The 23,607-nt window shown below is 41.8% G+C and overlaps 1 protein-coding gene across 3 annotated transcripts in view; it reads left to right on the forward strand.

Annotated features, from left to right (window-relative positions):
* Window positions 1-23,607, forward strand: part of LOC117480000 (myosin-9-like) — a 58,540-nt gene that overhangs the window by 25,137 nt on the left and 9,796 nt on the right. For all 3 annotated transcript variants that reach the window (XM_034127140.1, XM_034127139.1, XM_034127137.1), the window contains 21 exons: window positions 406-501; window positions 1,348-1,619; window positions 1,805-1,978; window positions 2,817-2,990; window positions 4,039-4,153; window positions 6,842-7,026; window positions 8,042-8,163; window positions 8,926-8,995; window positions 9,249-9,409; window positions 10,693-10,801; window positions 10,980-11,111; window positions 12,258-12,464; window positions 13,247-13,384; window positions 14,414-14,537; window positions 15,253-15,424; window positions 16,204-16,416; window positions 17,252-17,396; window positions 17,539-17,745; window positions 20,194-20,298; window positions 22,903-23,055; window positions 23,163-23,411. In XM_034127140.1, the coding sequence (XP_033983031.1) occupies window positions 406-501; window positions 1,348-1,619; window positions 1,805-1,978; window positions 2,817-2,990; window positions 4,039-4,153; window positions 6,842-7,026; window positions 8,042-8,163; window positions 8,926-8,995; window positions 9,249-9,409; window positions 10,693-10,801; window positions 10,980-11,111; window positions 12,258-12,464; window positions 13,247-13,384; window positions 14,414-14,537; window positions 15,253-15,424; window positions 16,204-16,416; window positions 17,252-17,396; window positions 17,539-17,745; window positions 20,194-20,298; window positions 22,903-23,055; window positions 23,163-23,411 (3,323 nt within the window). The remainder of the gene's footprint in view (window positions 1-405; window positions 502-1,347; window positions 1,620-1,804; window positions 1,979-2,816; window positions 2,991-4,038; window positions 4,154-6,841; window positions 7,027-8,041; window positions 8,164-8,925; window positions 8,996-9,248; window positions 9,410-10,692; window positions 10,802-10,979; window positions 11,112-12,257; window positions 12,465-13,246; window positions 13,385-14,413; window positions 14,538-15,252; window positions 15,425-16,203; window positions 16,417-17,251; window positions 17,397-17,538; window positions 17,746-20,193; window positions 20,299-22,902; window positions 23,056-23,162; window positions 23,412-23,607) is intronic.

A 23,607-nucleotide genomic window follows, 5' to 3' on the forward strand; every position in this document is an offset into this window, starting at 1 on the left:
AGTGTCCTTCACATGCTGATATCCAAGAGAGGGAGTTACACAGTCACAAGATGGAGGAATAGAAAGCAGTATTCAATGTTTACTTCAGATTAGCTCCACGTCAGAAATGATCATGCTTGTCATATGTCTATCTCCATAGAGGCTGAATCATCATGTTAATCACATAGCTATCATATGCCTCAAACAGTCCTGATGCTCTTCTAGGTAATCATACATCCTGTCATGTACACAGCTACACTTGGGATACCTTTGTTATCATGTGGACTCTGATATTGGAAGAGGACATTCAGTATTTTCCCAACACAAATTCACTTTTATTCCCCGAGTGGGACTCTGCCTATGTTTACCTGCTGATGTCAGCAACTTAAAAGCTTGTTAATGCTCCCGTTTGTTGTTTTTGTGCAGGCTTGTTGAAGGTGGTCTCCTCTGTGCTGCAGCTCGGGAACATGAGCTTCAAGAAGGAGCGCCACACAGACCAGGCCTCCATGCCAGACAACACCGGTACGTTAAACTTGTGTTACAACCCGGCTCTTGGGCTGTAACAAAAAGCTGGGAGGCGAGACGAGGGGTATGGAAATATAACGATCCTTTATTAGTGGACACAAAAGTAAACAGTGAGTGTGCGAGAGGAATGAGAGAGAGAGAGCGACGCGTATCTGGCTGGGCTCTCTTCTTGTAGGCTTTTCGACCCAGGTGCAGCTCATCAGGTAAATGCCGGCCCCACAGCACCGGATGTGAGAGAGAGACCACGGGACGCCTAGTGGTGTGGAGGGGTCGTCACACTTGAAACAGTTGTTTTCTTAAAGACAATACCACCAAGTTGTTATCTTATCGTTTGGTCTGAACTCGGAGAAACAGAGTTTAATTATTATCCTCAGTATTTCAACAATAAACCCAGAACACACTTTTAAATCAGACTTTTCTATTTTAATAAATCAAATAACTATTCCTATCTTATACTCGACTGTACATTGTATTCTTGTACTATTCTTGCCCAATTTAAGAATAAAATATCTCGACAAACATAAGTAAAAAATATGCAATACATATAAAATAATTCAAAATGAAAGAAAAAATATTATTTAAACGTAAGAAATGTGAAATAAAGGTGTTGATTATTTACAACTTTTAAAATAATGTATGTATTCTTAAGTATTTAGATAAAAGTAAAAATGAGGGTTAGGGTTGCTGATGGTTGGGTGAGTCCCGGTGTCTTTTTCTACACTTTGTCTGATGCTTTTAATCTTATTTATAAAGCACTTTGAATTGCTTAATTGTTAAAATGCACCCTTTAAATAAACATTGCCTTCCCCCCCCCCCCCCCCCCCCCCCCTTCCTGTGCCCCAGCTGCCCAGAAGGTGAGCCACCTGATGGGCATGAACGTGACAGACTTCACCCGGGCCATCCTGTCCCCGAGGATCAAGGTGGGCCGAGACTACGTGCAGAAAGCTCAGACTCAGGAGCAGGCGGAGTTCGCCGTGGAGGCTTTAGCTAAAGCTACGTACGAGAGGATGTTCCGCTGGCTCGTCATGAGGATCAACAAAGCTCTGGACAAAACCAAGAGGCAGGGGGCGTCCTTCATCGGCATCCTGGACATCGCCGGGTTCGAGATCTTTGAGGTACAGGAATTAGAAGCAAACTGTAAATGCTTTGATTGTTCAGGTTCTTTATTTGTACCCGTAGGTCGATCTAGTTTGCAGATAAAAAGACAAGGATCTGTAGTCGGAATCAGAATACTAAAAATGTAATGTTTTCATTTGTCGATCACCGCTTTTCTCTAACGTGCGTCTCCTTTGTCCCCAAGCTGAACTCCTTCGAGCAGCTGTGCATCAACTACACCAACGAGAAGCTGCAGCAGCTGTTCAACCACACCATGTTCATCCTGGAGCAGGAGGAGTACCAGAGGGAGGGCATCGAGTGGAGCTTCATCGACTTCGGCCTGGACCTGCAGCCCTGCATCGACCTCATCGAGAAACCCGTATGTTCTGCAGACATCACACACACCTGTCCCCCCCCCCCCCCCCCCCCCCCCCCCTTAAAGACCTGTTTATATCTTATCAAATACAGCTCTTCTAGGTTCAAGGTTCAAGGCTTTTATTGTCATGTGTACATAGCTACAGTGTAGATATGACAATGAAAATCTCAGGTCACAGGCTCCTCCAACAGAGTAACACAATAAAACTGATAATAGTGCAAGTAAATAAAATAAAATAGAATATGATAGAAATTGTGCAGAATAGTCTATATACAGTAGTTGAAATATTGATATATATATATATATATATATATATATATATATATTGCAAACAGATGTTATGGATGTTCTTTCAAAAGTTCAGGTGTTTAACAGTCTTATGGCCTGTGGGATGTCTACTGCTTTTAGTGTCACATCATTTCTACTTAAAGATCTCCTATCATGCTATTTATAGGCATATTATGTACATAATACACGCATGCTCTCCAGTACAGGTTAGCTCTGAGTGTTAGCGATGCTAATGTAAACACCGACCATATTACGTCCAAAACAGTCGGGCATTGTTTCTGATAGCAACTTTCTGATAGCAACGTTTCTGATAGTGCCGTGGGTCTACATTTCAGATATTACGTCATATCGGACGCAAATCTGGATCAGCTCCGTTGTTCCCCCGTTTTTAGAGATTTGGGTACGGAGGAAAAGAGAGAGGGTTTTATTTTCTGACGCTGCGTGAGTTCCCCGACACACCGGGGACACATATTTATGTAGAAAAGACGTAAAAAAGTGCATTTTGGATGATGGGAGACGCTTTAATATCTACTTCTTCCCCTCCCGTGTGCAGGCCAGCCCCCCCGGTATCCTCGCTCTTCTGGACGAGGAGTGCTGGTTCCCCAAAGCCACCGACAAGAGCTTTGTGGAGAAGGTTCTCCAGGAGCAGGGCACACACCCCAAGTTCTTCAAACCAAAGAAACTGAAGGATGAAGCCGACTTCTGCGTCATCCATTACGCCGGCAAGGTAAATGCTTCATTGAGGTTTTGGCATAAACAAAGTCATTTTTTTAAAGATCTTTTTTGGGCCAGTTTAGTCTTTATCTCCCACTTCAAATCTATTTCTCTAAAAGAGGCGACGACATGTGTTAAAGGGACGGCAGAGTAGATTTGAACCTGCCTAGTGGCAAACTATGTAGTCAATGGAAGGTAAAAGACTACAATTCCCTGCAGCACCAGCCTATTAAGAGCTCAGCTCAGCTATGGACAATCTGAGTGGAAGACATCAAGGAGACGCATTCCTCAACCGTTCAGATCTGAATTCATTCATATAATGCTTATCATTTGAAGAGTTTTGACTCTTTTTTTGATTAGTTTTTACTCCTGGAAAGGCATTTATTTTCTTTGTTCAATGTGTGTTTTTCGTTTCAGTTTAACCACATGAGATGCATGACATGAATCCAGCCTGAGTAAAGCAAATCACTTGAAAGTTGGAAATGTCAGTTTTGAAAGGGATAGATAGATAGATAGATAGATGGGTAGATAGATAGATGGGTAGATAGATAGATAGGTTGATAGATAGATAGATAGGTTGATAGATAGATAGATAGATAGGTTGATAGATAGGTTGATAGATAGATAGATAGATAGATAGGTTGATGGATGGATGGATAGATAGATAGGTAGGTAGGTAGATAGGTAGATAGGTTGATAGATAGATGGATGGATGGATAGATAGATGGGTAGATAGATAGATGGGTGGATGGATGGATAGATGGATAGATAGATAGATGGATAGGTAGATAGATAGGTAGATAGATGGGTAGATACTTTATTGATCCCAATTTGGGAAATGTTTGCGTTGCAGCAGCATAAAAAACACAAGGCAATGTACATAAGAGAAACTAAGACACAGAAATAAGTGCAAGATGGATTAATATAGCTAATAGAAAGTCAATTTAAGAAGACTCAACACACTTTTTAATGAAAATGAGCTTCTAGTTCAGTGCAAACACCTCATAACAGAGAGCCTTAAGATAATAACTTGACCTAACCGCTGCCTCATGTCTCTTCAGGTGGACTACAAGGCTGACGAGTGGCTGATGAAGAACATGGACCCTCTGAACGACAACGTGGCTTCTCTGCTCAACCAGTCCACCGACAAGTTTGTCTCTGAGCTCTGGAAGGACGGTGAGTTAAAGCAAAGCTCACCCAGAAATCCCTCTGTCTCTGGGGGTCAGTTTTCAATGTGGGAATATATTTCATTATGGGCTTTTTGGTTTCGCGTTTCATCATGCTTTCTTTCTCTTGTATTGTCTGGTGTTTGGACCTTTGTTTTCACCTTCTCTGACCCCATTCATCCTCTGTACGGCCCCTTTCTGTCTGTCTTTCACGGGGTCTCAGAGGTAAAGAATTGTCAGAGAGCTTATTTTTATGAGCGTTTTCCTATTCTTCACTCAGACTCAGACTCAGGTGACGAGGTTTCTTTTTCATTCATTTATTCTTTCCCCTTTTTCTCCTGCTGTCTGTTTAAAACATGCTCATTTCCCCCTCTGACGATCCAAAAGATTGTGTTTGTCGTTTAAATGTCTTTAACCTACTGTTACTGTGCCGTCAGAAATCTCCAAGGTTGCGGTCGAATAGTCCATTTAGCTTAGGAACCTTCCTAACGGAGGGAAATGACCTGGAAGTAACTCAGTGGCAGCCATGATAATTCTCTAGATGATAGGAAAGGAGGTTTCAAACTTCCTTTATAACCTCCTTTAGCTTAGGAACCACTGGACCTCCCTTTACGAAAGAAAAGGAGAAAATGCTGCCCCACAATGCCTTGCGGCCGTCACACAACAGTCGGCCGTTCACGGAAACAACCGATTATGACAGAGAAATGATATCATGAAAGTTACGGTGCTTATTAAGCATTTCAAAACGTATGTGGTAAGTTGCCAAAGTGCTTTGTTTTGAACGTTCATCAGTATTATAATCAAAGAGAGAAATATGAACGTTAGTTTTTACTGAAATGATCAAATTAAGTCAACATTTCACAGTCTTTACTGAGCTGTGTGGGGTTTGTTCAACTTTTAAAAGATGTTTGAATGGTGATATACACAGTGATAGATGTTAAGGACTAACCGTTTATAATAATTTGTATTTATTTTAAGATCTTTTCATACAATCATACGTATTGGGATCATTTGTATTAATGTGGACCGGAGGGAGAGGGTGACGAGCATAAGTTTCACTTTCCTTTTTTATTTCAATTCCAACTTTGGTCATGAAGAATATGTTTCTCTGTTGTCCCCGTTCATAAAGCATAAAACAACAGCATCAGAGCACGGTGCAGAGTCTCTAGATGAGTTTACAGTAGTCCCTCGTTCTTATTAAACATCCATGTTGTAGTCCGCTGTATAGAAAACTGTAGTTTCCATAGTTTCCCCACAGCAGCAGGCGCACATTTATGACCTCCGCTGGCGCATCATAAACACGTCGGATAGTGAAAGTGCAGTCGGATTCTCTAAAGTACCGCAGTCTCTTCTCCTAAGTCCTTTTGAATTCTCCTATCCACTATCCCTTAACCCCATGACGTTTCACTCAGAGGTCAAGGGATAGACGATGGGGATAGACTAAGGATAGACGATAGGAGCTGATTTTTTGACTATTCGACCGCAACCCATGTCATCCTAACCACTTGTTGCTCCATCGGTGAACTCTTCTTCTCTCCCTCTGTGTAATAGCGTTGTTTGGGGACTCCTGGTGGTGGTCATGGGTACCGCAGCAATGGGTATATACTGCATGGGTTTGGTGTGGTTTGGTTTTTTTATCACCACAAAAAACACATTTCCACTGCAACCACCAAAGTTTTACACCTTCCTGACATGGCATGGGACGATAAGAAAATATAGTTGGGTAGTCTTCATGTCCAAAAGAATCACAATATCATCCAGATATTAAAAAGGATCAGAAAACTAGGTTTAGTTAAAGTTCACCATTTATGAATATCCTAAAAGAGAATATGTAATACAAATATTTTATGTTAAAGCAATAATATACACATTTTACTACAATATATAACTTACTTGTGTTAATAAGATAATGCTGAATTGCACCAAGGGGCAATTGGTTATGAGCAGCAGCTTATGTCATGTACACAGGCAGGAACATACAGGAAGAAAACACACAGATACACCCGGGAGCACAGATGTGGATCATTCCAATTTACACGATCAATAGTTCATAGCATCACAATAATAAATAAATAAATAATCAAGTTAAAAGCCTTTCAAGAATTTAAAAGTTTGAGTGCAGAAGGGATGAATGATTTTGCAAAGCGATTAGTCTTTAGAGCAGGTCGAGCATATCTACGCCCTGATGGCCCTGATGATAATAAAGGATATATTGATATGCAGTTCTTTTTACTGCCTCTCCTGTGAGGATATACGAAATTATCTCACTATTGGAAATCCACCAAGATCAACTAATATCATCACATATCCTGATTTAAAAACACACATCGTCCAACCTCACAACGACTTTCATTGAACCATCACACATAGCTTTCACTTAGAGAGCTACACACCAGCCACTCCAGTCAGTGCACATTTTTTATTTGTTTTTGTTATGGTGCGAAACCTCTCCACCCTTCACCGGCATTGTGTGACTCCTCTCCTGGTTCCCTCTGCATTCACTCGGTGTGTGTTTGTGTGTGTGTGTGGTGTTTCACTGGTTTATCAACCTCTACTCTCTCCTGGTGTTTGTGTACCGAGAGGAATATTCATTCTTCCTCGTGACATGCATTTTGTCTTGCCTGGTTAAACCGTCAAATTATTGAATTTAAAAATCCTCTGGTTTCTTACACTTCTCTGTACTTCTGTCTTCTTTCAGTGGACCGCATCGTGGGTCTGGATAAAGTCTCTATGGCCGATATGCCCGGTGCCTTCAAGACCCGTAAAGGCATGTTCCGCACAGTCGGCCAGCTGTACAAAGAGCAGCTGTCCAAACTCATGGCCACTCTGAGGAACACCAACCCCAACTTTGTCCGCTGCATCATCCCTAACCACGAGAAGAAGGTACCCGAGAAATACTGACATTTATTTTCCAGAGGAACATTAACCATTCATGGAACTATGAAACTAAACCTGTGTTTTGAGCAAGTTGGAACTAGCAATTAAATGTAGTTCTTGCGCTTTAGTTCCATCCCTAAAATAAATAAAAACAAGTCATTCAAAGCGCCCAGAAAGTAAAAAAAAGCTCTTGAATGTCCCCCAGACTTTTTATTTTTCTAAAGTCCTTGAACACACCCAGAAAGTGTAATGGTGGAGTTTGCTGATTTTGTGTTAATTGTTCAACACAAACCCCCATGGCATCTACATCTTGAATTAGGGCTGCACGATATATGGTGTCGTGACGATAATCGCGATATGCGTATGCGCGATATTCACATCGCAGGACGTGCGAAAAAAGAAATAAAATATATTAAAGGTAGGGTAGGTAAGAATGGAGAAACCAGCTCGAGTGCGCTAGAATTTGAAAGTACGCAGCCGAAAAAAATCTGCCCCTTCAGACTTCCTTACAGAGCCCCTCCTCCAACACACACGAACGCGCACATGACCAATGAGGGCACGAGATAAGTTTGTGCACAGATGGAAGGCTGACAGGCAGGTAGGCCATCCAGTTATTTTAGCCGGGCCGGCTAAAATGATTGGTCGTGCTTTTTACAGCGCCACGGCTTCCACAGATGAAATTTGTTTATGTATTTATTGTCAAAGCATTTAAGATATTCAATGCTATCGGGATGTTAAGAGCATTCCATGGAATATAACAAAAAGTGTTTCTGAAGTGAATTACCTACCCCACCTTTAAGTAGGCAAATTAACTCAAACACGTCATGTTACAATTCTTTTGCTGCTTGCTACAAAAGGAAAACTTGCGCGGCTCTGATGCCAGAAATGTGCATAAGGGACCTTTGTAATTCCTAGTTAAGTTCTTGTGTCTAGTTCCTCTGGTTCCATTCTTGTTGTTGTAGATGTCTCTAAGGCACTGTGTTGAATAGAGATCCTAATCAGCTGTTGTCCCCTCTCTCAGGCCGGTAAACTGGAACCTTTTCTGGTTCTGGACCAGCTGAGGTGCAATGGAGTTCTGGAGGGGATCCGTATCTGCAGACAGGGCTTCCCCAACCGCATCGTCTTCCAGGAGTTCAGACAGAGGTAACAGGAGAAGAAATACACACTGATCCTAGTATGGCTTTAGTTATGCATAAATAATAATAACTTAGATGTATATAGCGCCTTTAAGGGGACCCAAGGTCACTTAAAACAAAAAACAGAATACTGCCAGAAAATATACAAAACACATTTTTTAATTGATGAGCATCATAGGAGGAAGTGTAGAGTGGAGAGCATGTGTGTGAAGAAGCAGGAAATAAAAAGGAACTCACCTTGTGGTATAACCGGCAAGAGAGAAAGTCTTTGAGCTCCATACTGTTTCAGAAATAATCCTTGATAATCCATGATATGGAGTTTCATCACGGCAGTATTTAGTTTAGACAGTAGCTGCCGGGTCCCGCATGAGCTCAGCCCCCTCCTTTTTTATTCTTTTAAAGCTTTATTCCCAAAATCATCACTTTTGAAGCAGGAAGTGAAATAGAGGGATATGAGGCATGGCTAGAATGGGTGATCTGTTTGGTATTTTGAGCAAAACACTTCATAGACATGTTTTTTATATATTTGTATATATCTGAGACCTATGCTATTGCCTAAAAACAGCATGATAGGTGACCTTTAAGAAGGGGCAGATCAAATAAGATGTTCTTCTCCCTGCTCCTTTCCACCATGTGCTATAAAAAAAAACAGTATAAGTGTACATGTTTTGTTTAAAAGTAACTGCCATGTGTGGAATAAATAAATGTATATCTACATGTAAGAAAAAAACTCAACTCACAAATCCAACTCTCTTTTTTTTTTTCCCAGGTATGAAATCCTCACTCCCAACTCCATCCCCAAGGGCTTCATGGATGGAAAGCAGGCCTGTGTGCTCATGGTAAGGAAGCTACAAATTAAACTTAGCATTTTTGTCGCAGCCTAAAATCTGTTTATGTATTTATTTCAACAGGGACCATGCATACAAATCCATGAATCAAAGAGAAGAGATGAATTATGCCAGATTTGAGCTAATGGCTAATTTCCATCTGCAGTCCCTAGGTTGCTGTCTAGAGAGAGAGAGAGAGACACTTTACTTAACTTTAAGACCACTCGTTCCATTTGACTAAATGCCTCCTCCTCTGTCCCTGCAGATCAAGAGCCTGGAGCTGGACCCCAACCTGTACCGGATCGGTCAGAGCAAAGTGTTCTTCAGAGCCGGAGTCCTGGCTCACCTGGAGGAGGAGCGAGACATGAAGATCACCGACATCATCATCAGCTTCCAGGCCTGGTGCCGAGGATACGTGGCCCGCAAGTAAGAAGAACCGCCTCTCTAGAAACAGGATGATATTTATAGTCATTTATCCAGGAGGGACATACATGAGTAACAAATGCATCACTTCCGGGCAAAAAGTACGGCTCCGCCCACTTTTGGGGGAAATCAAAGCTGTCATTTGAACGGCGGTCAATACACATTCTGAAGTTTTTGCCAATCCGATCAGAAATGTAAGAAAACCGTGGATTTTCTGATCTTCAAAGAGCCCGATTACGATGGCCAGACAGGCAAACAATTACATTAAGCCATTAGAAATTGACGATCGAACTCGATATGTGGTTAAATATAGCAGTAGGCGATCGATGTCCATAGATGAGAGTAACATCTACGTCACTTTACGGCCCCGCCCACTTTTGGGGGAAACCAACGCTGTCATTTGAATGGCGATCGAGCCTGAAGCCACAGAGCTCCTTTCTTCTTAGAGCAAGTACAGAAACACTGAACTCTGGATTTGTTTAAATGTTTGAGGTGCAATAAACGACACAGCAGCTTGTTGGCATGATACAACTATTATTTTCTGCCTCGCTCATGAGAGTAACAGCTGGCGAGATTACTGCCTCGCCTACTGATTTTAATTTAACCATATATCGAGCCCCACTCGTCAATTTCAAATGATTTAATGTATTTGTTTGCCTGACTGGCCATCGTAATCGGGCTCTTTGAAGATCAGAAAATCCACGGTTTTCAAAAATTTCTGATCGGATTGGCAAAAACTTCAGAATTTGTATCGACCGCAATTTCAAATGACAGCGTTGTTTTCCCCCAAAAGTGGGCGGGGCCGTAATTTTTGCCCGGAAGTGAAGTAGGTGTTACTCTCATGCATTGGGTTTCATGGTAGTGGATCTGTTTGAGAATGAAGGGGAAAAAATTGAATAAGAACACCTAAGAAGTTCATGGGAATGTGCAAAAAATACAAGATAAAATACAATTAATTTTTTTTTATATAAACATAAGAATTTAAATGTAGCATTTGCGGTAAAAAGATAAAATAAAATGTAAATAAACATAAGTAGTGGAAAAACAAAATGGATGTATACATAAGAAAGTAATGTAAAAATGGGTGATAAAAAATACATGAAAATAGAATAAATATATTTATAAAAACGTAAGAAGTTAAAGTCAAATGTGTGGTAAAAAAAAATGAAAGTTACATTAAAATGTCCAATATTTGATCGTCTGAAGACTTGTGCTGCAGCTCTGCTTTGTTTGTGGTCCAGTGCATGTTATTATGAAGTGTCTAAATGTGTAATATTGCTTCGCAGGGCTTTCACCAAGAGACAGCAGCAGCTGACGGCCATGAAGGTGATCCAGAGGAACTGCGCCGCGTATCTGAAGCTCAGGAACTGGCAGTGGTGGAGACTCTTCACCAAGGTGATCCTCCGCCTCCTACAACACCTCAGACAGTGTTTTATACTTTTGTATAACACAATTATTCAGCCATGGTTTGACTGATCTTAGCCAACATCACATTGTATCTTCACAACCTATCCCTTTTCCTCTTGTGTTTTTGTTTCTAACTCCTGTTGATTTCCTCCATCCTGCCCCCCAGGTGAAGCCTCTGCTGCAGGTGAGCCGGCAGGAGGAGGAGATGTCGGCGAAGGACGACGAGCTGCTGAAGGCGCAGGAGAAGCATCTGTACGCTGAGACGCAGATCCGCGAGATGGAGGAGAAACAGCACCAGGTACACTACCTTTGACTTATTTAAAACAAATGCAGCGTCACTTAGTATTTGAGTTTGTTACCTTATGGTTTATTGCACTCATTGTAAGTCAAAGATATTTAAGTGACCAGTGGTGTAGTGGGCGTTGGACGCGGGGGATCGCCGTCCCCCCACTTATTTGGAGCCCCCACCCATATTTTGAAGCATGATATATATATATATATTTTTTAATAGTCTAATAAATATAAAATCATTGCCACAGGGTTCTTACGGTCATTACAAACCTGGAAAAGTCATGGAAATTCAAAAAGCTAATTCCAGGCCCTGGAAAAGTTATGGAAAACAATATTTTTCCCAAAGTCATGTAACTAGTGACTAGTCATGTTGCATCAAATGTAATTTATATTTTATCTAATCGCCGAAATAGTAATACTATAATGATAATAAATACTGTATCGTATAGTAATGAAACGTAAAATGGCATTTAACTGACGAGGTATTTTGCTGGTGAGAGATTTGAGTTGCTTTAGCGTGTAGAAGCTAGTAAGCCTACTATTTGATTTGTTTTAGATGGGCACGAGATGTTTCATATGCAGACCTTATTTTCCTGTTCCATGTTCAAATAAACCATTTTCAGTGGTACGCTGAGAGAGTAATTTTTTTGGTCATGGAAAATTAGGTAAAGGTCATGGAGAAGTCATTTTTGAAAAAGTGTATGAACCCAGTTGCCAGTGTGTATTTGTTGTAATAATGACGAAAACATAATAGGCCTACATTTCACAGTAATTATAATAAAAACGTAGCTCAAGCATTTATGCAACTTGATTTGAAGTGTGTGTGTGGGGCAGCACCGTGTGTGTGTGTAGGGTGACCAGGTGTCCGGCTTTGTGCTGGACTGCACACACAGCATTTTTATTATTTGTCCCGTGTCCCACAAATTGAGACGATGTCCCGCATTTGAGTGACAGTTGCGCAGAAAGGCCGGATCAGTTCGCTGACGGCCGGCACCGCCCTTTATTATTATGTTTTTTAAACGGCATCATGTAAGTTGCGCTGACAGGCGACACAGAGGTCCATAGTGTCTCCCCCCCCCCCCCCCCCCCCCCCCCCCCCTTTTTGACTTTCTTGAAGTCACTTATGAAATGTAATGTATTTGTGTGCTTGCAGCTGGGTGCGGAGAAGATGGCTCTGCAGGAGCAGCTCCAGGCAGAGACGGAGCTCTGCGCCGAGGCCGAGGAGATGAGAGCGCGTCTGGCTGCAAGGAAGCAGGAGCTGGAGGAGATCCTTCATGACCTGGAGGCCCGCGTGGAGGAAGAGGAGGAGCGCGCCGCCCAGCTGTCTGGGGAGAGGAAGAAGATGCAGCAAAACATCGGGGTAAGTTCTTTCTACATACAAGACGAAATATCGCAAACTTCTTTTTCCGTCGTTTAATTCTGTACATATTCCATCCATTTTGATGGCACAGAATAAACAGTTATTCTCAGAAATGTTTCACAAGACAACTTACAAATGTTCTTATTCCAACACCATTTTCAAGACGTTTTAGTGAACACAGCTTCATTTTCCCTTCTTTAAAATATACTTACAAGTAATGCTAATTTAAAACGTAGTATAGAATATGATCAATGACGCTTTATTGCAGAGGTGTAAGAGGGACTCGGATGCTATGCTAAAGTAAAAGTCCTTTTTAATTATCTCTATTAACCCTCATGTTGTGTTCAGGTCTCCCGTGACCCGTTAAAATTATATAATAAGTACGCTCTAGTTTTTTTTACCGGAACAAGGCTTCATGATATCCTCCACCACAGCTATATAAACACTACAAAACAGATTTTGACAATTTTAGCCAAGTCTGAAGTTCTCTAAAAAAAAAAAAAAAAGTGTATAATTTGGTGTTCGGGTCTGGGGAGACCGAGCAGCATGTTGTGGGTCACTCGGGTCAAATTTGGCCCAATCAAGATTAATCTTTGCCTTTAGACATAAAGTAATATCGTTAAACAACAACTTCAGCACAGACTTTTTTGTGACCATGTCAGAAGAGAAGCGACTTTGTTATTGTAAGTTGAGTTGCTAAAGTTATGGTCAGAGACACACCAATGCTTACTGTTGGATTGCTAACCTTCCTTCCTTCCTTCCCCTCATGTTTCTCCTCACAGGACTTGGAGCAGCAGCTGGACGAGGAGGAAGGAGCCAGGCAGAAGCTTCAGCTGGAGAAGGTCACTCTGGAGTCCAAGATGAAGAAGGTGGAGGAGGACGTCATGTTGCTGGACGACCAGAACAGCAAGTTGAACAAGGTCAGAGTCTTCACATGTTACCGCTAAACATCTTAAGTCATAGAAGAGCTTAAACAAACCTCATATAGAATTGGGAGGGATGAAACCCTCTTTAATGGTCACACATACACAGTGAAATGTGTTCTCTGCTTTTAACCCATCCTAGTACCAGGAGTCTAGTACTAGGAGTCTAGTACTAGGAGTCTAGTACTAGGAGTCTAGTACTAGGAGTCAGGAGTCTAGCACCAGGAGTCTAGTACTAGGAGTCAGGAGTCTAGCACCAGGAGTCTAGTACTAGGAGTCAGGAGTCTAGTACTAGGAGTCTAGTACTAGGAGTCAGGAGTCTAGCACCAGGAGTCTAGTACTAGGAGTCAGGAGTCTAGCACTAGGAGTCTAGTACTAGGAGTCAGGAGTCTAGCACTAGGAGTCTAGTACCAGGAGTCAGGAGTCTAGCACTAGGAGTCTAGTACCAGGAGTCAGGAGTCTAGTGTCAGGAGTCTAGTGTCAGGAGTCTAGTGTCAGGAGTCTAGTGTCAGGAGTCTAGCACTAGGAGTCAGGAGTCTAGTGTCAGGAGTCTAGTACTAGGAGTCTAGTACCAGGAGTCAGGAGTCTAGTGTCAGGAGTCTAGTACTAGGAGTCTAGTACCAGGAGTCTAGTGTCAGGAGTCTAGTGTCAGGAGTCTAGTGTCAGGAGTCTAGTACTAGGAGTCTAGTACCAGGAGTAGTACTAGAAGTGGGCAGCTATTGTACAGGGCCCGGGGAGTGAGGGGGGAAGGGGGGTGTCCGGTGCCTTGCTCAAGGGCACCAACGTCAGGGCAGGAGGTGAACTGGGACCTCTCCAAGTAGCAGTCCACACTCCATATTTTAGGTCTGGTCGGGGACTTGAACAGGCGACCCTACAGTCCAAGCCCCTAATGACTGAGCCACTGCCGGACAATGAATATGAACGGATATGAATCTAGTAACCACTACTGCGCTTGATTTGACCGCTCTCTGCTAAATTTGGCATCCTTTCTGAGGATATTAATACTGTTTTATTTTGTGAACACAGGAGAAGAAGTCGCTGGAGGAGAGGATCTCAGAGTACACCACCAACCTGACGGAGGAGGAGGAGAAATCCAAGAGTCTGCAGAAACTCAAGACCAAACACGAGGCCATGATCACAGACCTGGAGGGTGAGCGGAGAAACTAACACTTACTTGATAGACATTCTACATTTTATGTGTTTGTTTGTTTTTCAATAACAAATATATATATGTTAATTTAGTTTTTGGGAGAAGGGGTGGGATTAAATAAGTGTAAACTTCATCCCACCCCTTCTCGGATGTGTAATAAGTAGATAATTTGTTTATATATAATTTAGAGCAGTGGTTCCCAACCTGGGGGGCGCGCAAATTATTATTATTAGCAGAGGAAATGTGATGTTTGTACAACTATATACAATTAATTCTACCGGGTTAGGGGGGGCTCGAAAATATTTCCAATTACCCAAGGGGGGCCTGACCACTGATTTAGAGTCAGTAGTATTTTTGGTTATCAATTTGACACTGATTAAGTTTGTATAGTATAATAATTATCAGGTTTCATTTCATTATTAATTAATTTGTATTGTTTTACACATTCGAAATAAATCAAATCAAATAAATCCTGTAAGGTGGTGCAGGGATGAAGAAGAAATGCCAACTTGTTAATAATAATACATGGGATTTTTATAGCGCTTTTCCTAACGCTGAAAGACGCTTTACATAAAATCAAATGTTTATGGGATGAGTTCTAATTCCTGCACCACTTCACTCCAAAAGTGTCAATACAGTTTCAGACTTCCTGCATCATCTTTTTCCCCCTCCTTTTATAATCTTGCATTTTCGTTCTTTTTTTTGTATCCGTCAGACCGCCTGCGCAGGGAGGAGAAATCGCGCCAGGAGCTGGAGAAGAACCGACGCAAGCTGGACGGCGACTTCAACGAGGTCCACGACCAGATCTCCGAGCTGCAGGCTCAGATCGCCGAGCTGCGCGCTCAGCTGGCCAAGAAGGAGGAGGAGCTCCAGGCGGCTCTGGCCAGGTCTGTGGGGGACTCGATATTCAAAATTCATTCATTTTAAACTTTGATTGTATTTTGACTTTAGATTCATAGTTGTGTTTTATTAGCAGTATAACCAGAAATCAGAATTCCTTTAAACCCAGGCAGTGATAAAGCGCACCATTTGTAAAGGCAAAATATCCTTTAAAGCAGGGTCAACAAATAATCTCCATCGCCACTTTAAAACACAGTATCTCGTATTAAGAGTTGCGTGAATTTCATTCAAGGCAAGACAACTTTATTTACTTAACATGTACAGAGGGTAAATTCAAAGTGCATTCACTGACATGAATGACATGGATATGGCGCCACCTTGTGTCATGTTTACAATGCCGATTATTGACATTAGGTCTTGCAATACAGTCAATCATTATCCTGGTGATTATTTCACAGATAAACCTATTAACCCGGCCCCCTTTAAAAAAACGGCTCTTTGAAAGGAACGGAGCCATAAGATCCGGGTCCCTTCAAAGAGCCATAATTCCCATCACTAGTAAACATTGTTCACATCAGTATTGCATGTTATTGTAATGAAATGAATCAGAATCAGAAACGGGTTTATTACCAGGTAGGTTGGCACGAGGAATGTGACTTTGTGTCATGGTGCATAAGTAAAAACTAAAATTAAGAACACAGAACTAGAAAAATATAAAAAAGATAACAGTATTTACATAGAAATGGAATAAAAAAACAGATATTGTATGAACCCCCCCCTCTGCTCCTTTCACTCATTGTTCTCCTCCCTCCTCTTCCTCCCTCAGGATCGAGGAGGAGGCGGCTCAGAAGAACCTGGCCCAGAAGAAGATCCGAGAGATGGAGGCTCAGCTGTCGGAGCTGCAGGAGGATCTGGATCTGGAGAGGCAGGCTCGCACCAAGGCAGAGAAACACCGCCGAGACCTGGGGGAGGAGCTGGAGGCGCTGAAGACGGAGCTGGAGGACACGATAGACTCCACCGCCACCCAGCAGGAGCTCAGGTACAGCACACTGATGATGCACTATACCATAATGAAAGGCTGTGCAAAGCGAGAAAAGTGCCCAACAGCATTTGGTTTTCACATCTACAGAACAACAGCTGACATGTTTAACAATTTCATAAAACGTATGGGTTATTATAAGAAAACAAAAAGAAGGGAAGATTTTAATTGTAAGATACCTTTCGTTTTTTAAGTAGTTTCAAGAGACAGCGAAACCCAGCCCGAAACCAGCCCGAGCACACACACACCCGCAGCCTGGCTGTGAGTCTGTCTGTGTGCTCACTCGCAGCCTCGCCGCGTCCCGCTGTCTCAGGCTGAGAAAAGATTGTGTGTGTGTGAATGGACCAATCCGCGGACTTAACGTAACGGCTCCGGATTGGTCCATTTGGGTATGGTTACGTCACAGAACCCAGGAAGCAAACAATGGAAAATGAGAAATGTCCAACGAGGCGTTCTGGGGCAGCATAGACAGGTCTTTTCTGTGTTAGAGTTTTACTCGCTACAGGGTGTACTTTGAGGGTTTGTGACTCAGCAGACCGTTTACATGCAGAAAAACCTTCATAACACACAAGGGGACGGGTAATAACCAGAAAAGCATGACATGGGACCTTTAACGAACTAGGCCACTGCAAATGATATGGTCATTTCATACAAAGTTTGAGTTATTAATTCGTATTACATTTTATGAATTTATTAGCAGCACTTTGAAGAAAGAAAAAATAGAAATCCAGACCCCGAGTAGAGAAAGTGCCCCGCTGTCTCTACCTGCTCTAACTCAATGGGCACTTATGAGCCTGTTGTACTTCTTGAGATGAACCCCCGTTTCCCCTCTCAGGTCGAAGCGTGAGACCGAGGTCACTCATCTGAAAAGGACTCTGGACGACGAGGCCAAAGTCCACGAGCAGCAGCTGGGGGAGGTGAGGCAGAAACATGGCCAGGCCTTCGACGAGCTCAACGAGCAGCTGGAGCAAGCTAAGAGGGTAAGACACGTTGGCATTATACATATAGGTACAACAGAAATACAAATAAAAAGATAATAGTAATAAAAATGCCATTATTCTAGTAAAGGTTAAACGATTAAGAAATACAAAATAATAAAACACTCCTCCCTGTCCCCCGCAGAACAAAGTGTCGATGGAGAAGGCGAAGCAGGCTCTGGAGTCGGAGAGGAACGAGCTGGCCATCGAGATCCAGACTCTGATGCAGGGGAAGGGCGACTCTGAGCACCGCAGGAAGAAGGCCGAGGGATCGGTCCAGGAGCTGCAGCTCAAGTTCTCTGAGAGCGAGAGGCAGAGGCTGGAGCAGGCCGAGAAGCTGGCCAAAGCTCAGGTACAAACATTCAAGATTCAACGCTTTATTGTCATTTGTGCATTAGTGTTAGAAAGATCTCACTGGTCCCCGGCTTGAGCTTCAATCTCAGGATCCATGTATTTCTGATCCTCTCAAGAATGGAAGTAGCCATCACACACAGAGCATTACTACTACTAATACTACTACTACTACTACTACTACTACTACTACTACTAATACTACTACTACTAATACAACTACTCCTAATACTACTACTACTACTCCCAATACAACTAATACAACTACCACTACTACTACTACTACTACTACTCCCAATACAACTAATACAACTACCACTACTACTACTCCCAATACAACTAATACAACTACCACTACTACTACTACTACTACTCCTAATACAACTACTACTACTACTACCACTACTACTAATACTCCTAATACTACTACTACTACTACTACTACTACTACTACTACTACTACTACTACTACTCTCCTAATACAACTACTACTACTACCACTACTACTACTACTCCTAATACTACTACTACTACTCCTACTCCTACTACTACTACTACTACTACTACTCCTAATACAACTACTACTACTACTACTACTCCTAATACAACTACTACTACTCCTAATACAACTACTACTACTACTCCTAATACTACTACTACTACTACTACTACTACTCCTAATACTACTACTACTACTCCTAATACTACTACTACTACTACTACTACTCTACTCCTACTCATACTACTACTACTACTCCTACTCCTACTCCTGATACTACTACTACTACTACTCCTGATACTACTACTACTACTACTACTACTACTACTACTACTACTACTCCTCCTAATACAACTACTACTACTACCACTACTACTACCACTACTACTACTACTACTACTACTACTACTCCTAATACTACTACTACTACTACTACTACTCCTGATACTACTACTACTACTCCTGATACTACTACTACTACTACTACTACTACTCCTCCTAATACAACTACTACTACTACCACTACTACTACTACTCCTAATACTACTACTACTACTACTACTACTACTACTACTACTACTACTACTACTACTACTACTACTACTACTACTCCTACTACTACTACTCCTACTACTACTACTACTCCTCCTAATACAACTACTAATACTACTACTCCTAATACTACTACTACTACTCCTAATACTACTCCTACTACTACTACTACTCCTAATACTACTCCTACTACTACTACTACTCCTAATACTACTCCTACTACTACTACTACTCCTAATACTACTACTACTACTTCTCCTAATACTACTACTACTACTACTCCTAATACTACTACTACTCCTAATACTACAACTACTACTCCTAATACTACTACTACCACTACTACTCCTAATACTACTACCACTACTACTCCTAATACAACTACTACTACTACTCCTAATACTACTACTACTCCTAATACTACTACCACTACTACTACTCCTACTACAACTAATACAACTACTACTCCTAATACTACTACTCCTAATACTACTACTACTACTACTACTCCTAATACAACTACTACTACTAATACTACTACTACTACTACTAATACTACTCCTACTACTACTAATACAACTACTACTACTAATACAACTACTACTAGTAAAACTACTACTACTCCAACTTATACTACTAACACCACAACTACTAATACAACTACTGCTACTGTTAGAAAGATATCTCTCGTCACCGGCTTGAGCTTCAATCTCAGGATCCATGTATCTCTGATCCTCTCCAGAATGGAAGTAGTCATCACATACAGAGCATCAACTAGTTCCTGAACAGTGTCCTTCACATGCTGATATCCAAGAGAGGGAGTTACACAGTCACAAGATGGAGGAATAGAAAGCAGTATTCAATGTTTACTTCAGATTAGCTCCACGTCAGAAATGATCATGCTTGTCATATGTCTATCTCCATAGAGGCTGAATCATCATGTTCATCACATAGCTATCATATGCCTCAAACAGTCCTGATGCTCTTCTAGGTAATCATACATCCTGTCATGTTCACAGCTACAGTTGGGATACCTTTGTTATCATGTTACTCTCATATTGGAAGAGGACATTCAGGATTTTCCAAACAGCTACAGTGTAGAAATGGCAATGAAAAACTGAAGTCACATGCTCTTCCAACAGTGCAACATATATATATATATAGGACATAGAACAAATAAAACGGATCAAATAGTGAAAGTAAATACAAATAAAATAGAAATAGTGCAAGAAGAGTCTATATACAAGTAAATGGAATATGATATATTAGATAAATAATTTGTAAGTTGCAAACCGATGAATGTTAACACCTTCGATACGATGATATGAGTCTTAAACAGGAAGTGAATCTCAGCACTTCTGGGGTCAGGGTTAATTATTTTCTGTCCTGTGTCTCCAGGTTGAACTGGAGAGTGTGAGCATGCTGCTGGGCGATGTGGAGGGGAAGTCCATCAAGGCCACTAAAGACTGCTCTGTCGTGGAGTCCCAGCTGCAGGACATTCAGGTACACACACATGCGCACACACACACACATACACACACACAATGCTTATACTCCTCTAGCCGTTAAGCGACGAGGCTACCGTGGTCTTAAGATAAATCAAACGTTCCTTTCCTTCAGATGCTTTTAACAAAATGACCGTAGATACAAACACAATTCATTCTTTGTGTATTTATACATCAGCCGGTTTCATTCCGAGTACAAACTTCTATCGTAGTCTCTTAAGGCGAGACACGGCAGGCAAAAACATTGTTTTTCATGCACTGGTCAATTTTGAGATTGTGCCATTTTGATTCCATACCATGTTTTCTTTCAGGCTTTTGGAAGGAAAATGTACAAAATACACATTTAAGTGTTTATTTTTACAATAGTTTGCCTATTTGCGTCTGTAGATTTCTCCTAAATTCACCAAAAGTTAGCATTCTAACGTAACATAAAGTACCGCGACCGCTGTTTGCACCATGTGATCAGAGGTATCGTTGGAAAGCTCTGTCTCTCCTGCACAATCTCATCAGATCCAAATATGGTCATTTCCTTTGTATCAGCAACCAATCGTGAAAGTGCAAAGGGGTCTTAAACCAAGAAACTAAATCTCATTGGCTGGTGTCAATTTCTGACAACGTGATTCGTTCAGATGCGTCACGTGGTGTGCTAAAACACTTCCTGGTTTAGCTTTCCGCTGGAAATTTAAATCTCAAAATGGCAAAAGAACAGCGAAAAAAACGTTCGCAGAAAAGACGACAACAATTGTCACTTGCACAAAGCAAGGTTATACAAAAAACGAATTATCCCGACCATGAAATACCTTCACGGAGTGCGTCGAGGCGCAAGCTGTCATCCAGATAACAGGAGGGTTTAGGTAGCGCTTCACAGCAATCTTGAAAGGTCGTTTTCTCAAAAAAAGTTGTTTCTCTTCCGAGTGAGAAATGTCCACTTCAGTAGCACTTACATACACCAAACCTTCCAGTTATATTCCTATCAATATTCTGAAGGTTTTTACAGAAGGGTTTGGTCGTATATCATTCATAGCCTGAATTATATAACATTTTATACCTAAAAACATGGCGAAAATTGATATTTTAGGGCTGTTGACAGTATTTTCTGATTTATGGAGTGATAAAAAGAGATATCCAAAATCCCTTCTGTAGATACTTTAGATTCTAATATGACTACAAAATGAAACAAGAATTTTGAACCTGGCTTTATCCAATGTTCAGATTTGTGTTCCTGAAATGTATTAAAATATGCGCATACTTAATGAGATGATGGCTCCTTTGCATTTTTAAACATGCTATTTCATAAAACTTGTAATACAAAAAACAATTGTCTTAATGCAAGTAATTAACTGGAGACATTTCTAGCTGATATCTTTAAGTTAAAAAAATTACCCTATTCACCTGTAGTGTCCCGTTTTTGGCCTTTTTAAACACCTTTTTATAAAGTTATAACTTTACAGTAAGTAAGTTAATCCCTTTTCAACACAGACACTTTCCTCCTTTCAGCAGATAAATTAAACAGACTTTGTTTCAAACTCGTTATTATGCACACTGAAGCTCAATCATCTAATGCTGCGTTCACACCGGACGCGATGCGATGTTTGGGGGCGGCGCGATTACATGTAAAGTCAATGCAGAGACGCGGACAGACGCGATTTCGCTCCGACGGCGAGCATGAAGCGGTGGACGCGGCGCGAATCTCGCGATTGAAGGGGGCCGCGTCAAACGCGAGAGTTCAATTTTTTCAACTCGAGCGTCAAATTCACGTGACGCGTTCTCGCGAAAGCTAATCAGCGTTGGGATTCCCTCTGACGTCCCTCCTGCTGTTGATCAGTTGTAGTTAAGATGGAAGAGATGATCGTTGTGGCTGTGAGTGGGTTCCCGGAGATATACGATACAATGTCGTATATCTACCGGGACCGCATAGTGCTGTTGCATTGATTCACCATGACGTGCAAGATTCATTAAATATTTATATTAACACGCTAATAAAAAAGCAACTTACCGGAGACATATGGACAGGCGCTCCGCAGCTGAGAGGGAACGCCTGTAGTTTGTGTCCATCCGGGAAATCCTGACACCAACCCAAGCTAAAAGATCCTCAAACTGGACACAGGTCATCCTAAAATACCGTTGGAAACGGCAGTCATCCAGGCGCAGTTCCTTAATCAAACAATGATATTCACCTAACTGTGTGCGACGCTTGATTACATTGTGAACCCAGACACGACGGCGTTTGTTTCTACGTTTGTAGGACTTCCACAGAAGGTACAAAGCAGCAATAGTTGTTATGTCCTCCATAGTCAAGGACAGAAATAACCAACGATCTTGCATGGAAGTGTAAACAACCTCAACTGTCCGTCAACGGTATGTCTGTTTTGAATGACGCGATAAAACAAACTGCAAGCCGCGGTGAAACTCGAGCATTTAGAGCGAAGCGAATATTCACATCGCGTCCAGTGTGAACGCAGCATAAGAAACATAACAAGACGTTTGAGTGTTTGGGAGTTAAATCCTTCACTTCTTGTCCTGGGATTCATGTATTTTTAGATATGAAAATCTCTGATGCTGCTTCATATAATTCATCTTCCCATGCCCTTGTTTCCAACAGGAGCTTCTCACGGAGGAGACGCGTCAGAAACTGTCTCACAGCACCCGGCTGCGTCAGCTGGAGGACGAGCAGAACAACCTGAAGGACCAGCTGGAGGAGGAGGAGGAGGCCAAGAGGAACGTGGAGAAGCAGCTGATGACCGTCCAGGCTCAGGTGAGAAGAGACAACACATGAAGACACTCACACTTTCTGCTAGTGACTTATTGCATTCAGCTTGAATCTAATAACTCTCCTTGACTCCTCCTTCTCTCTCCTTGCAGCTCCTGGAGATGAAGAAGAGGGTGGAGACGGACGCAGGGTCTCTGGAGACGGCGGAGGAGGCGAAGAAGAGATACCAGAGAGACCTGGAGGCTTCCAACCAGCGCATGGAGGAGAAGTGCGCCGCCTTCGAGAAGCTCGACAAAACAAAGACTCGCGTTCAGCAGGAGCTCGACGACCTGCTGGTGGACCAGGACCACCTGCGGCAGATCGTCTCCAACCTGGAGAAGAAGCAGAAGAAGTTTGACCAGGTATGAAGACGGAACATTTGATACACTTATAGTAAACAAATCAGAACCAGAAGACCTTTATTAGTCTCCAGAGGAGGGAAGTAGTGGAGTACAAATACTTTGTTACTGTACTTAAGTACATTTTTCTGGTATCAGTACTTTACTCCACTACTTATTTTTCTGACCACTTTGACTTCTTACATGTTGAACACAAATA

The sequence above is a fragment of the Trematomus bernacchii genome, unplaced genomic scaffold (assembly GCF_902827165.1).
Source record: "Trematomus bernacchii unplaced genomic scaffold, fTreBer1.1, whole genome shotgun sequence".
Lineage (NCBI taxonomy): Eukaryota > Metazoa > Chordata > Actinopteri > Perciformes > Nototheniidae > Trematomus > Trematomus bernacchii.